This window comes from Guillardia theta, assembly GCF_000315625.1.
Source record: "Guillardia theta CCMP2712 unplaced genomic scaffold GUITHscaffold_15, whole genome shotgun sequence".
In the NCBI taxonomy this organism is placed as follows: Eukaryota; class Cryptophyceae; order Pyrenomonadales; family Geminigeraceae; genus Guillardia; species Guillardia theta.
Genome location: NW_005434659.1, coordinates 1008093 through 1023160, shown reverse-complemented (window position 1 = coordinate 1023160; position 15068 = coordinate 1008093). Strand labels below are relative to the sequence as shown.

Here is a 15068-nt window from a genome sequence, read left to right as displayed (position 1 = left end):
CTGTCTGTTACTCCAGCGGTCTGTCTGTTACTCCAGCGGTCTGTCTGTTACTCCAGCGGTCTGTCTGTTACTCCAGCGGTCTGTCTGTTACTCCAGCGGTCTGTCTGTTACTCCAGCGGTCTGTCTGTTACTCCAGCGGTCTGTCTGTTACTCCAGCGGTCTGTCTGTTACTCCAGCGGTCTGTCTGTTACTCCAGCGGTCTGTCTGTTACTCCAGCGGTCTCTGTCTGTTACTCCAGCGGTCTGTCTGTTACTCCAGCGGTCTCTGTCTGTTACTCCAGCGGTCTCTGTCTGTTACTCCAGCGGTCTGTCTGTTACTCCAGCGGTCTTGTCTGTTACTCCAGCGGTCTGTCTGTTACTCCAGCGGTCTGTCTGTTACTCCAGCGGTCTGTCCCTCAGCTCTGCAAGCCTGAGCTGTCCTACTACCAGGATACCGCTTCGCGAAGCTCTTCACCCTCTCGACGAGGTCGGTCTGTCTGTTACTCCAGCCAGAGCGCTCGCCCTGCGTGTATTGGCATGATCTCCGATACAGCAGGTTGCGAACGCTCTCATCATACTGTAGTACCATGCTTAGAAGCTATTTGAACTATACCAAGAACTTGCTCGCAGCTTCCTCCGGTCCCCTTGCGCTCTCCCTACGCGCCGCGGATGTGCATGCCTCGGGAAGGGGCGGCCTCCTAAACCCTAAACCCTAAACCCTAAACCCTAAACCCTATTATTATTATTATTATTATGTGAGTTTATTAGAATGCTAGAATGTTGCTCGGCCTCGTTGTGGGCTTATGCAATTTGATCCTAGTCTAAAGAGGCGCTCGAGCACTGGGAGTACACGGCCTACAATGCGAACCCTGCTTCTGAGGCGTCTTTCTACTCTCTACTTCTGCTGTCTTCTCTTGGCTTCCTCAGCCTCAGTCAGGAGAGTTGCCTCTCCTCACCTTGGCCTTCGGTCACCACCTACTCTACCTCCATTCAGCTTCCTCAGCCTCAGTCAGAAGAGTTGCCTCTCCTCACCTTGGCCTTCGGTCGCCACCTACTCGTCCTCCATTCAGCTTCCTCAGCTTCAGTCAGGAGAGTTGCCTCTCCTCACCTTGGCCTTCGGTCGCCTCCTACCTTCTCTCCTTACCTTGGGCTCAGCTCAAGCTCGGTACGGGCTCGCCCCGTCTTCTTCCTCGCCCTCGCCTTGCTCTTCCTCCATGTCTTCCTCTTCTTCGTCATCTTCCCTCATCTCCACTCGCAGTCGGTCCTTCTTGTCCACCTTCAGCGAGCAGGCCAGCACATGCATCTCTGCGAATTTACTCAGTGCTATGAACAGGAAGCTAAGAGATCGACGCTCTATGTCGTCGCTCTCCGCCTCCTGCTCAAGCTCAGCAGCTGCCGTTGCCCGTGGCGAGAACGCGCTGCCCCTCCTTGCCTTCTTGCTCTCTCCTTGCACGCGAGTCCAGCGCTTGCTCTGCAGCCACTTCCCCAGCTTCTCCTTGAGCGCGTTGCGTCCCACTCCCTGCTCCTCTGGCATCTTCGCCCACTCTCCCAGCGCCATGAACTCCAGGCTCCCCGGAGAGTAGAACGTGTCGTGGAGGTTGCCAACGGCCTTGTCCAGGACCAGCTTGATCGGCTCGCTCGTCCCTGCCTCGTTCAAAGAAGCTGCATCTTCGATGACTGCTGACAGCTCGCTGACGAGCTGCATGTCCTCTTGGCTTGACGGAGATGCTGCCTCCATTGTGATCCTCTCCAGGTCTGTAAACTCCAGCCACTCTCCCTCGCTCTCCTCCTGTCGCTGCGCTGCGTCGCTGGTGCCCCGCTGACCAGCCGCCTCAGAGTCAGGCTCCTTGTCGAAGCCGACTGCTTCGAGCTTGGTGGCTGCGCCTTCGAGATAGAAGGGCAGCTCCTTCATCATGCGTCGAGCATCCTCCGTGGAGCCGAGGAGGATGCATAGCTTGGACCCGTTCCAGGACTTGGTGTTCAAATCCTCCTCCATGTCGATGCCTTCAACGTTGATCTCGAGCCTGTTAGCGATCTCCAACAAGACTCTCTTGACTCTTGCGATAGACGTGTTGCCGCCGTTGCACAGCCCCTCCATCTCCTTCCTCGTGAAGCGACCAGATGCCGCCGTCGACTTGATGATGATCTTGATCTCCTTGCCGTCCTTGCCGCCTGCCTTCTTCTGCATCCTTGATGCCTTCTTCAACTTATTTCTGGACACAAAGCGATCAGCTGTCAACTCGACTGCGAGCGCCTCTCTGATCTTCGGGTCCTCGCTGAACAGAGTCAGGTGTACTCCCTCCATCGCTTCGCTCTCTCGGAAAGCTCGAAATGCTGTATCATTCGCCTCTGGGCAGCTCGAGGAGACGATCCACTCCACCTCCCTCTGTCTCCAGATGACGTTGGCCCCTACAGCGATGAAGCCTTTCTGACCTAAGCCTTTGTGGACTTGCTGTCCTGGCGCCCCAGCGACCAGCATGCCTGCCAGCGGCTGGAGTTGGACCGCTGCAAGGGACTGGCGCAGCAGCTGATAGCGATAGACGGCAGCTATCTCAGCCGTTGTCATGCCGCCCAAGGTTAGCAGGTGAGTCAGCTCTGCCAAGCTGCCCCCTTTGCCCCAGGGTCCTCTCTTGGCTCGAATCTTGAAAGATCGATCGTGCACGATGCTCACATGTACAGCTGTGAACTTGCGACCATCGATCGCGAAGTCCTCTCTTCCCTGCCAGAGCTTCTCCGCTTGTGCATTGCGGAGGAAGGAAACAGTCACCGGGATCTCCTCAGCACTCGCTATCTCGGGTCTATACGGAGCCTTCCACATGATTGCTTTACTCTCTTGCACTGAGTCTACGATCAGTCCGATCTCTTCGAATTTCTTCTTCAGCTTTTCTTCATGGTTGACATACACCGAGGAGATGCCCAGGAGAGTCATGGAGATGAAGGAAGTCACCTCGTTGCCTGCTGAGGCGGTGTATGTCTCGACCTTCTCCTTCTTGGCTTCTTCAATCTGCTGCATAAACCACTCTCTGGATGCGTCACTCCATCCAGTCATCGCTTCTTGCAGAAACTCACGTCGTGCCTGCTGACATGTCGAGCGGATGGCTTCTGCGATAGCGTCGGGGGTGCATCCCTCCACAGCCTTGCAAGCCTGGGCTGTCCTGCTGTTCGGATAACGCTTCGCGAAGCTCTTCACCCTCTCGACGAGATCAGCTTCGAGGACAGAGGCATCCACAAGTCCGCTCTGCGTGTATTGGCATGATCTCCGATACAGCAGGTTGCGAACATTTTCATCATACTGAAGAACCATACTTAGAAAGCTATTTGAAGTATACAAACCTCTCGCTTGCAGCTTCCTTGGCGCCCTGGCGGCTTCCCCTACACCTGGCAAGGAGCCATGCTGCCGAAAATAACGGCGCCTGCCGAAAATAACGGCGCCTGCCGAAAATAACGGCGCCTGCCGAAAATAACGCCTACTCTATCTCCATTCAGCTTCCTCAGCCTCAGTCAGGAGAGTTGCCTCTCCTCACCTTGGCCTTCGGTCGCCACCTACTCCTCCTCCATTCAGCTTCCTCAGCCTCAGTCAGGAGAGTTGCCTCTCCTCACCTTGGCCTTCGGTCGCCTCCTACCTTCTCTCCTTACCTTGAGCTCAGCTCAAGCTCGGTACGGGCTCGCCCCGTCTTCTTCCTCGCCCTCGCCTTGCTCTTCCTCCATGTCTTCCTCTTCTTCGTCATCTTCCCTCATCTCCACTCGCAGTCGGTCCTTCTTGTCCACCTTCAGCGAGCAGGCCAGCACATGCATCTCTGCGAATTTACTCAGTGCTATGAACAGGAAGCTAAGAGATCGACGCTCTATGTCGTCGCTCTCCGCCTCCTGCTCAAGCTCAGCAGCTGCCGTTGCCCGTGGCGAGAACGCGCTGCCCCTCCTTGCCTTCTTGCTCTCTCCTTGCACGCGAGTCCAGCGCTTGCTCTGCAGCCACTTCCCCAGCTTCTCCTTGAGAACGTTGCGCCCAACTCCCTGCTCCTCTGGCATCTTCGCCCACTCTCCCAGCGACATGAACTCCAGGCTCCCCGGAGAGTAGAAGGTGTCGTGGAGGTTGCCAACGGCCTTGTCCAGGACCAGCTTGATCGGCTCGCTCGTCCCTGCCTCGTTGAAAGAAGCTGCATCTTCGATGACTGCTGACAGCTCGCTGACGAGCTGCATGTCCTCTTGGCTTGACGGAGATGCTGCCTCCATTGTGATCCTCTCCAGGTCTGTAAACTCCAGCCACTCTCCCTCGCTCTCCTCCTGTCGCTGTGCTGCGTCGCTGGTGCCCCGCTGACCAGCCGCCTCAGGCTCCTTGTCGAAGCCGACTGCTTCGAGCTTGGTTGCTGCGCCTTCGAGATAGAAGGGCAGCTCCTTCATCATGCGTCGAGCATCCTCCGTGGAGCCGAGGAGGATGCATAGCTTGGACCCGTTCCAGGACTTGGTGTTCAAATCCTCCTCCATGTCGATGCCTTCAACTTTGATCTCGAGCCTGTTAGCGATCTCCAACAAGACTCTCTTGACTCTTGCGATAGACGTGTTGCCGCCGTTGCACAGCCCCTCCATCTCCTTCCTCGTGAAGCGACCAGATGCCGCCGTCGACTTGATGATGATCTTGATCTCCTTGCCGTCCTTCTTCTGCAGTCTTGATGCCTTCTTCAACTTATTTCTGGACACAAAGCGATCCGCTGTCAACTCGACTGCGAGCGCCTCTCTGATCTTCGGGTCCTCGCTGAACAGAGTCAGGTGTACTCCCTCCATCGCTTCGCTCTCTCGGAAAGCTCGAAATGCTGTATCATTCGCCTCTGGGCAGCTCGAGGAGACGATCCACTCCACCTCCCTCTGTCTCCAGATGACGTTGGCCCCTACAGCGATGAAGCCTTTCTGACCTAAGCCTTTGTGGACTTGCTGTCCTGGCGCCCCAGCGACCAGCATGCCTGCCAGCGGCTGGAGCTGTACCGCTGCCAGGGACTGGCGCAGCAGCTGATAGCGATAGACGGCAGCTATCTCAGCCGTTGTCATGCCGCCCAAGGTTAGCAGGTGAGTCAGCTCTGCCAAGCTGCCCCCTTTGCCCCAGGGTCCTCTCTTGGCTCGAATCTTGAAAGATCGATCGTGCACGATGCTCACATGTACAGCTGTGAACTTGCGACCATCGATCGCGAAGTCCTCTCTTCCCTGCCAGAGCTTCTCCGCTTGTGCATTGCGGAGGAAGGAAACAGTCACCGGGATCTCATCAGCACTCGCTATCTCGGGTCTATACGGAGCCTTCCACATGATTGCTTTACTCTCTTGCACTGAGTCTACGATCAGTCCGATCTCTTCAAATTTCTTCTTCAGCTTTTCTTCATGGTTGACATACACCGAGGAGATGCCCAGGAGAGTCATGGAGATGAAGGAAGTCACCTCGTTGCCTGCTGAGGCGGTGTATGTCTCGACCTTCTCTTTCTTGGCTTCTTCAATCTGCTGCATGAACCACTCTCTGGATGCGTCACTCCATCCAGTCATCGCTTCTTGCAGAAGCTCACGTCGTGCCTGCTGACATGTCGAGCGGATGGCTTCTGCGATAGCGTCGGGGGTGCATCCCTCCACAGCCTTGCAAGCCTGGGCTGTCCTGCTGTTCGGATAACGCTTCGCGAAGCTCTTCACCCTCTCGACGAGATCAGCTTCGAGGACAGAGGCATCCACAAGTCCGCTCTGCGTGTATTGGCATGATCTCCGATACAGCAGGTTGCGAACATTTTCATCATACTGAAGAACCATACTTAGAAAGCTATTTGAAGTATACAAACCTCTCGCTTGCAGCTTCCTTGGCGCCCTGGCGGCTTCCCCTACACCTGACGAGGAGCCATGCTGCCGAAAATAACGGCGCCTGCCGAAAATAACGGCGCCTGCCGAAAATAACGGCGCCTGCCGAAAATAACGGCGCCTGCCGAAAATAACGGCGCCTGCCGGAAATAACGGCGCCTGCCGAAAATAACGGCGCCTCCTAAACCCTAAACCCTCTCTCAACGGGCCCGGTGCTCTGTCAACGGGCCCGGTGCCTCTGTCAACGGGCCCGGTGCCTCTGTCAACGGGCCCGGTCCTAAACCGTAAACCCTAAACCCTTAAACCCTAAACCCTAAACCCTAAACCCGTATATTATTATTATTATAACTAGTTATGTGAGTTTATTAGAATGCTAGAATGTTGCTCGGCCTCGTTGTGGGCTTTTGCAATTTGATCCTAGTCTAAAGAGGCGCGCGAGCACTGGGAGTACACGGCCTACAATGCGAACCCTGCTTCTGAGGTCTCTTTCTACTTTCTACTTCTGCTGTCTTCTCTTGGCTTCCTCAGCCTCAGTCAGGAGAGTTGCCTCTCCTCACCTTGGCCTTCGGTCGCCACCTACTCCTCCTCCATTCAGCTTCCTCAGCCTCAGTCAGGAGAGTTGCCTCTCCTCACCTTGGCCTTCGGTCGCCTCCTACCTCTCCTTACCTTGAGCTCAGCTCAAGCTCGGTACGGGCTCGCCCTGTCTTCTTCCTCGCCCTCGCCTTGCTCTTCCTCCATGTCTTCCTCTTCTTCGTCATCTTCCCTCATCTCCACTCGCAGTCGGTCCTTCTTGTCCACCTTCAGCGAGCAGGCCAGCACATGCATCTCTGCGAATTTACTCAGTGCTATGAACAGGAAGCTAAGAGATCGACGCTCTATGTCGTCGCTCTCCGCCTCCTGCTCAAGCTCAGCAGCTGCCGTTGCCCGTGGCGAGAACGCGCTGCCCCTCCTTGCCTTCTTGCTCTCTCCTTGCACGCGAGTCCAGCGCTTGCTCTGCAGCCACTTCCCCAGCTTCTCCTTGAGAACGTTGCGTCCAACTCCCTGCTCCTCTGGCATCTTCGCCCACTCTCCCAGCGACATGAACTCCAGGCTCCCCGGAGAGTAGAAGGTGTCGTGGAGGTTGCCAACGGCCTTGTCCAGGACCAGCTTGATCGGCTCGCTCGTCCCTGCCTCGTTGAAAGAAGTTGCATCTTCGATGACTGCTGACAGCTCGCTGACGAGCTGCATGTCCTCTTGGCTTGACGGAGATGCTGCCTCCATTGTGATCCTCTCCAGGTCTGTAAACTCCAGCCACTCTCCCTCGCTCTCTTCCTGTCGCTGCGCTGCGTCGCTGGTGCCCCGCTGACCAGCCGCCTCAGGCTCCTTGTCGAAGCCGACTGCTTCGAGCTTGGTGGCTGCGCCTTCGAGATAGAAGGGCAGCTCCTTCATCATGCATCGAGCATCCTCCGTGGAGCCGAGGAGGATGCATAGCTTGGACCCGTTCCAGGACTTGGTGTTCAAATCCTCCTCCATGTCGATGCCTTCAACTTTGATCTCGAGCCTGTTAGCGATCTCCAACAAGACTCTCTTGACTCTTGCGATGGACGTGTTGCCGCCGTTGCACAGCCCCTCCATCTCCTTCCTCGTGAAGCGACCAGATGCCGCCGTCGACTTGATGATGATCTTGATCTCCTTGCCGTCCTTGCCGCCTGCCTTCTTCTGCATCCTTGATGCCTTCTTCAACTTATTTCTGGACACAAAGCGATCCGCTGTCAACTCGACTGCGAGCGCCTCTCTGATCTTCGGGTCCTCGCTGAACAGAGTCAGGTGTACTCCCTCCATCGCTTCGCTCTCTCGGAAAGCTCGAAATGCTGTATCATTCGCCTCTGGGCAGCTCGAGGAGACGATCCACTCCACCTCCCTCTGTCTCCAGATGACGTTGGCCCCTACAGCGATGAAGCCTTTCTGACCTAAGCCTTTGTGGACTTGCTGTCCTGGCGCCCCAGCGACCAGCATGCCTGCCAGCGGCTGGAGTTGGACCGCTGCAAGGGACTGGCGCAGCAGCTGATAGCGATAGACGGCAGCTATCTCAGCCGTTGTCATGCCGCCCAAGGTTAGCAGGTGGGTCAGCTCTGCCAAGCTGCCCCCTTTGCCCCAGGGTCCTCTCTTGGCTCGAATCTTGAAAGATCGATCGTGCACGATGCTCACATGTACAGCTGTGAACTTGCGACCATCGATCGCGAAGTCCTCTCTTCCCTGCCAGAGCTTCTCCGCTTGTGCATTGCGGAGGAAGGAAACAGTCACCGGGATCTCCTCAGCACTCGCTATCTCGGGTCTATACGGAGCCTTCCACATGATTGCTTTACTCTCTTGCACTGAGTCTACGATCAGTCCGATCTCTTCGAATTTCTTCTTCAGCTTTTCTTCATGGTTGACATACACCGAGGAGATGCCCAGGAGAGTCATGGAGATGAAGGAAGTCACCTCGTTGCCTGCTGAGGCGGTGTATGTCTCGACCTTCTCCTTCTTGGCTTCTTCAATCTGCTGCATGAACCACTCTCTGGATGCGTCACTCCATCCAGTCATCGCTTCTTGCAGAAGCTCACGTCGTGCCTGCTGACATGTCGAGCGGATGGCTTCTGCGATATGATAGCGTCGGGGGTGCATCCCTCCACAGCCGCTTGCAAGCCTGGGCTGTCCTGCTGTTCGGATAACGCTTCGCGAAGCTCTTCACCCTCTCGACGAGATCAGCTTCGAGGACAGAGGCATCCACAAGTCCGCTCTGCGTGTATTGGCATGATCTCCGATACAGCAGGTTGCGAACATTTTCATCATACTGAAGAACCATACTTAGAAAGCTATTTGAAGTATACAAACCTCTTGCTTGCAGCTTCCTTGGCGCCCTGGCGGCTTCCCCTACACCTGACGAGGAGCCATGCTGCCGAAAATAACGGCGCCTCCTAAACCCTAAACCCTAAACCCTAAACCCTAAACCCTATTATTATTATTATTATTATTATTATTATTTGAGTTTATTAGACTCTTAGTCAAGAGTTTGATAGCTAAGAACTATTGCTCTTCGCTCATCTCTCGCCTAATGATCCGTCTAAAGGGGTTCCCAACCTTGGGGGGGGGTTGGCCCATTTTCCTATAGGCCCCTTAGGCCTGGTTGCTTCCGTACTAGTTGTTTTCAGTAACGATGTCCTCCGGGCCCGTTCCAATTTCCGATCCCGGTCCCCCTTCTTGTTTTCGCTAACTGCCGTTGCACCTTCCTGCCCCTTCCCCCCCCACATGCAGCGAGTCGCCCACTGTGGCAAGGCTGTCCCTTCTCCTGCTGGCTAGCCCTTCTCTTCTTCCCTTCATGCGGCCCATGACCATGCGCCGCGTCTGCTTCCTTGATGCCCGGCTTGTTTTCCTCCCTTCTTGTGCTCCATGGGTGGCTTGCCCATGAGCCGCGCCTGCCCCCATCGGACTAAATCGACTCTCTTACCCTTCTTGCCGTCCATAGCGTGTGTTGCGCCTCCAGCAGTTGCTTGATTGCTGCTGTCTTGATGCCATCCCATTCCGTGTCTTCCACCCTTAGCATCCTGAAATTCTCATGCCATTCCCTCTCCATGATCGATCCTTTCACCCTAAACCCTAAACCCTAAGGCTGCTGCAGAGCTCCTGTGCTTGCTGCGACAGCAACATACGTCTTCGGGCTCGGCCCCTTGCGACCTATCTGCCCAGCAGCTGCGCGAGCATGCCAGCAAGCGCCGGCCCCGGTTGTACCTCTGCGGCGGCGAGAGATTTGGATCTTGGTTCTAAGTTGAAGACGAATGGTTTCATTTGAGTTCATAATTCTTAGTGCAATGATGGCTTTTTATCAAGCTTTTCAACGATGAGATCTCTGATGGTAATGGAGGAGATATACCGCTCTACTTTCAAATTTCCAACCTCTGATTGTCAGTTTGTGGACTTCTTGAGTGTCCAACAGGCACAACAAAGTCGCCAAAGACATTTGCAATCTGCCACTCATCGTGAAGATACTTCTTCACGAATTGATCAATGTCGTCGTCTTCAATAGAATTGAGAATGATAGTCACCTTATACCACCAATACTTCTGTGAAAATTTGTTGCATTTTACGGCGGAATTCTGGTCTGAATCTGCTCGCCCAGCAAGGCCTTCCAACAAGGCTGCACATTCAGTCTCGCTGAGGCTGTTGATCTTGCGGTTGATAATGTTCCGCAGTGTGAAGAAGGTGATTCCAGTCTTGTTGGACTTGAACAAACTCCTATCAATGGAGAAAAAACTTCCTGCTTTGACCCACCATGCCACCGCACCAATGAGAACAATAAGGCTGGCAATGGGAAAGATCAACTTCTTCGTGTCTGCTTGCGTGCTGTCGTCCAAAACACCATGGTCGCTCAGAGCAGTGTTCTGAGCGACCGCGAGAGCAGTCACGATGACCAGCACGAAGTACTTGTTCATGGTGTAGGACACGAACCTCTGAGTCAAGTCGTCGCAGAACATGAGAAAGAAGAGAATGAAGCCAACGATAGCGGTGACCTGACTGTTGGGAGCTCGGGTGAGCCATCCGATGAAGAATCCATCTATCAGCAACAACAACGATGCTGCTGTGATGCCGCCGAATATGATTTTGGCGCTTCTCTGCACGAGCTCTTTGAGCCTGCCTTTGAGGTCACTGACGGAGAGCACAGCAAGCGTCTCGTTGTCCGAGTCCAGCAACTTAAGATTAAAGTCAGTCAAGTTTGGCTTCAACCCGTTGGACAAGAAGATCACATCCCCGTTGGGCATGATCACGCCCTCATGGGCCTTGTTGGCATACAGGAGCCAGTCTTGAGCGGGAGCCTTGACGTTGCTGATAAGAAACCCCGAGTTTGTAGAGCCATCGAGCATGGAGAGCACGGGATACTCGTCGTATTTCTCTTCCTCGAGGTTGATAAGCACAGCATAGCTCACTAGCGTCAGGATGGTAGCGTAATCACCAGCCAGGTCCAGGAACATCAAGGCAGTGCAGCAAACAAGCCTCAAGATGATGTCTCGATCCCTGCCAAGGTTGCCCTGACACATCTGCCCCAAGCAGTCGATGATGATGGCCTGCTTCATGATGCTGAATATGACTTGTGCGTTGGTGTTGTTGCTCCCGTCGTAGAACCCTGGAGTGGAGCCTAACATGGTCAAGAGGTAAGCGACCCTGACGATCACGCTCACGCTATCTGGAGGATGAGCATCGGACCGACGCTTGCAGTAGACCGGCAAGAGGTCAGGAGCGCAACCGGACATAGCGATCAGCTTGGAGATAGACTTAGGTTGAAGGAGGGACGAGAGGTTGGCGAGGGATGACTGATTGACAATCATACACATCAAATCGATCCAGGAAATGGCTGGTTTGAACTCGAACTGCGACCCCTCGTGTGAAGACGTTGCATGGATATGCGGCCTGATGGTCTCAGTCAGATCGAGCACCATATCTTCGTCATGCTCTCTGACATCAAGATCCTCGAAGCTCTCTAGCGATATCTGATAGAACTTGCTGTGCTCGTCATTGTACACACAAGACCAGATGAAATCCAACAGCATCTGTTTGGAAGAGAACCCGTCCGGACGCAACCTCTCAAGCTCATTGTAAATCTTTTGAAAGCAGTAGATGTTGTCTTTGTCAGTGTCGAATCTGAAGATCACACATCCCTCCTTCTCATACCCGACCTCAAGCGGCAGCTCACGAAACTCCTGTTGAATACCTGTCTTACTGAACTTGACAGGCATGTTGCCTTTGACAATGTTTTCTATTGCCTCAAATGTTTCAAACTCATCTTTACCATGCTCGTCACTCGAACATGATCCCTGCTCTGAGCCTCCGTTGGATCCTCCTGTTTCTGTCCTGCTGCACTCCGTCATCGCTTTGCTTCACGATTCCGCAACACACAAAGCAGAGTTCCTGCACAAGAGCGTGAGTTGTACCAAGTCAGCTACTTGTCTACTCTTTCAATCCGTTGTCTGACACACATACAGAAGCACCATCATTATCATTATCATTATCATTATCATTATCATTCACCTTCTACATCTCCTTCATCACATCTCCTTCATCTCCTTCTCCGTTTACACATCTGCATGTGCATCTACACCAACTATTCCTTTCTACTTCTGCATCTGCATCTGCATCTGCATCTGCATCTGCATTTCCTGTCTACCTCTGCATCTGCATCTGCATCTGCATCTGCATCTGCATCTGCATCTGCATCTGCATCTGCATCTGCATCTGCATCTGCATCTGCATCTGCTTTTCCTTTCTACTTCTGCATCTGCATCTGCATCTGCATCTGCATCTGCATCTGCATCTGCTTTTCCTTTCTACTTCTGCATCTGCATCTGCATCTGCATCTGCATCTGCATCTGCATCTGCTTTTCCTTTCTACTTCTGCATCTGCATCTGCATCTGCATCTGCATCTGCATCTGCATCTGCATCTGCATCTGCATCTGCATCTGCATCTGCATCTGCATCTGCATCTGTTTTTCCTTTCTACATCTGCATCTGCATCTGCATCTGCATCTGCATCTGCTTTTCCTTTCTACATCTACGTCTGCTTCTCACTCTGCATCCACATTGACATGGACTTCTTCCCCTTCAGTTTCATCTTTCTGTTCTCGCACGTAATCTCGTACCCCCCACCCACCCTGTACTGGTGTACCCTTCTATGCCCAGCAGCAGCTGGTCTGAATGAGGGCCCCTCCTCTATATGACAATTTCAAACCCAGGCCGGGTGGGTCCCTTTAAGGCCCGGAGGGTCAGGCTTCAAAAAATGGCCCTACTAGTAGTGCACCTATCGCCTTGCGTACGGTAGCGGCGGTAGTAAACGTTATCACTTAAGTTGAGCAGTGAAATCCGATGATCGCGCTTGTTTTAGTTAAGTTTAGGTACATACAGGGGTTTATTATTGGTCGTTCAAAATTGCGACCGTCTATCACGATGCCCGTCAGGATTCCAAGTTGCCGCCCGGCAGAGATTCGATGCAGCAGTGCCCCATCGGTGGGTCTACGCCTTCACCCTGGGGGTGGAGGTATGTAGTCAAGTTTATGCATGAGTAGTCAAGAAATTGTACAGGATTTAGAGGTCTTTCAGTCAACATTTTGAGTGATATAGTGAAGATTGTGGCTGCCTTTGAAGGAACACGGGTGGTGAAGACGAGGCGTAGGAGCGAGTAGCGCCCCTTCCTCGATATAATTTTATATATCAATATAGCTTGAGTAACATTCGTACCATGTGTATAATTAAAAACTATTTTACAATTAATATATAGTTAATTTGTAAATAACAAGGTACAATAGATGCAATAAATGTGTTTTCTTGACTTCTGTTTGTAATAAACAACACCTGCAACACTTTTTCTATCTATTCTCGACCCATTTATAAATATAGTAATATATTAGTAATTTTGTTTTCATCACCCCCGAACTCCCCTTGCATCACCCACCCATTTCAAGTTATTTCAGTACGACGTCAGTACTACTATGACCACCACCCCCTTTCAAAAACTTAAACTTGAGTAGGCACCTCCAATTGCTACCTCTACCCCAAATATGGAACTGAGTACCCCTTAATTTCCCATCAGTTTGAGCACTCTTTATTTTCAACTACCCCTCCCATGGGAAGGATTGTCCATCCCACCCGTCCACCCCTACTCTTGTGGCACCAGTTCCCCCCCTGCCCGCTGTTCCCCAGACCCGCTACCCCTCTCTGTATCCTGCTCCTCGCTTCACTTTTCTTGTCCCCTCCCTCCTTCATCTCAACCTTCTGCGACTTCTTTCTCTTGTTGCTCGCCTAAAACCTTCCCCCTCTCTTCCCCTCTCCACTCTTCCTTCCCACCCCCTCTCTCCCTTTCCTCGACCCCTTGCCAAAGTTGCACTTCGACTTCTTCTTTACTCACCTGATCGGTATCTTCAATCAGATTCCTCTCTTCTATTCCTAAATCGGTGACATTTGTCTACCATTTCTTTGTCGTTTGATCGTCATTTCGTCTCTCAATCATAATCGGCCCCGTCCGTCGTTTGATAACCACATATACCTGTTCATCGTCAAGATTTTGTTCTTGAACATCTTGGTCGAGTGACATACTGCAACGTATTGTACATGATGAGTGTCAGGGTACTCTTTCATTTCTTCTGCTCATTTGGACTAATGCTTCTGGACCTCCCGGCGTGTAGCAACGCGCTGAGATGGCCTCCGGAGCGGGCTATGAACGCCTTTGTCGCTTCGTTGGGCAAAATAAGCTGCATCCGATCCCCAAGCTCTCTTGCATCATTTTCGTCCAGGAATGTTAAGCAAAAGATGCATGGATTCGCTGCAGCCACTCATCACCAGCGTCCTCGATTTTCACAAACGAGGAATGGCTTGTTCAGTGTCAAATCAGTGTTCAATGGATTTATGGATGAATCGGACTCATGGGATGGTGAGACATGGCACAATACTGTACACGAACACGACATGAATGATTATCGTGTTGTGTTGTTGAGGGATGCGAAAATGGATCGAGTGATCGAATGCTTCATCGACAGGGAGATAGAAGTGGAAGGGAAAAAATATGCAACCTTGATGCCGGCAGATACTCCTGTCATAATAGCTGGGTATTTAGAGGTGGACGGTTCTAGACAGCTTGTACCTGTTCTTGATGATGAAAGGATTGACACTCTATTCCCAACAGCTTCAGCGGTAACGATTTTATCTGGGTTTCACCTAATTTACTGATTTTGTGTCCTTTTCAGGTGTTGGCAGAGATGGATTTAGTGCTATCTCGTTCTGCTGTTGTTCTCACGGTTGATATTTTGAAATTCAAACGTGATTGGTAATTTGAAGTAGGTTGAAGGAAATGCAGAGTTGGAAGAGGAAGACGATGAAGATGAAGACGAAGAGGAAGATGAGGAGGATGGGTACATAAATGCTGATGGCTTTGAATTGGAGACATTGGCAACTGATCATCATAGCTATTATCAGCATCAAGATGGAAAGGAAAATTCTGGGTATTTGATTTTGCTGCTGTTGTCTTCATTGACTGCTTCTGGTGCTGATATCTTATTTTGAGCAGTCCTACGATCGATGGGCACATCAAACTGCGGACCGATGAGTTAATTGACAGCACCTCGCATGAAGAAGAAGGTTCGGACGATGGATTGTCTTCTCAAAAGAAGGAGGACGATGAAAGCGAGAAAGTCCAAGTATTGGCAACATTCTATTACCAGGATGAGAAATACGTCGTTGCTGCGCCATTAGAGCCCGTTCTTATT

General features: G+C 52.4%; 4 protein-coding genes across 4 annotated transcripts in view; 2 read left to right on the top strand and 2 right to left on the bottom strand.

Annotated features, from left to right (window-relative positions):
• GUITHDRAFT_47608 (hypothetical protein) overlaps nt 1–396 on the top strand; it is a gene marked incomplete at both ends in the record, with an annotated part of 13568 nt that extends 13172 nt beyond the window's left edge. Inside the window, one exon of the mRNA XM_005837301.1 lies at nt 17–396. Within this exon, the coding sequence (XP_005837358.1) occupies nt 17–396 (380 nt within the window). The remainder of the gene's footprint in view (nt 1–16) is intronic.
• Nucleotides 397–6479: 6083 nt separating this feature from the next.
• On the bottom strand, nt 6480–8628 carry GUITHDRAFT_104184 (hypothetical protein; the record flags this gene model as incomplete). The annotated part of the gene is made up of 2 exons (XM_005837300.1): nt 6480–8340; nt 8387–8628. 2 exons carry the CDS (start codon nt 8626–8628, stop codon nt 6480–6482), a joined length of 2103 nt encoding a protein of 700 aa, XP_005837357.1.
• Nucleotides 8629–9703: 1075 nt separating this feature from the next.
• Nucleotides 9704–12296, bottom strand: GUITHDRAFT_104183 (hypothetical protein; the record flags this gene model as incomplete). Its single annotated transcript, XM_005837299.1, has 3 exons — nt 9704–11666; nt 11980–12090; nt 12205–12296. The coding sequence occupies 3 exons, from the start codon at nt 12294–12296 to the stop codon at nt 9704–9706; spliced, it is 2166 nt and encodes a 721-aa protein (XP_005837356.1).
• A 2017-nt stretch (nt 12297–14313) lies between these two features.
• GUITHDRAFT_52672 (hypothetical protein) lies at nt 14314–15068 on the top strand (the record flags this gene model as incomplete). The annotated part of the gene is made up of 3 exons (XM_005837298.1): nt 14314–14496; nt 14550–14600; nt 14910–15068. Coding segments are annotated over 3 exons (393 nt in total), but the record flags the coding sequence as incomplete, so codon positions are not given.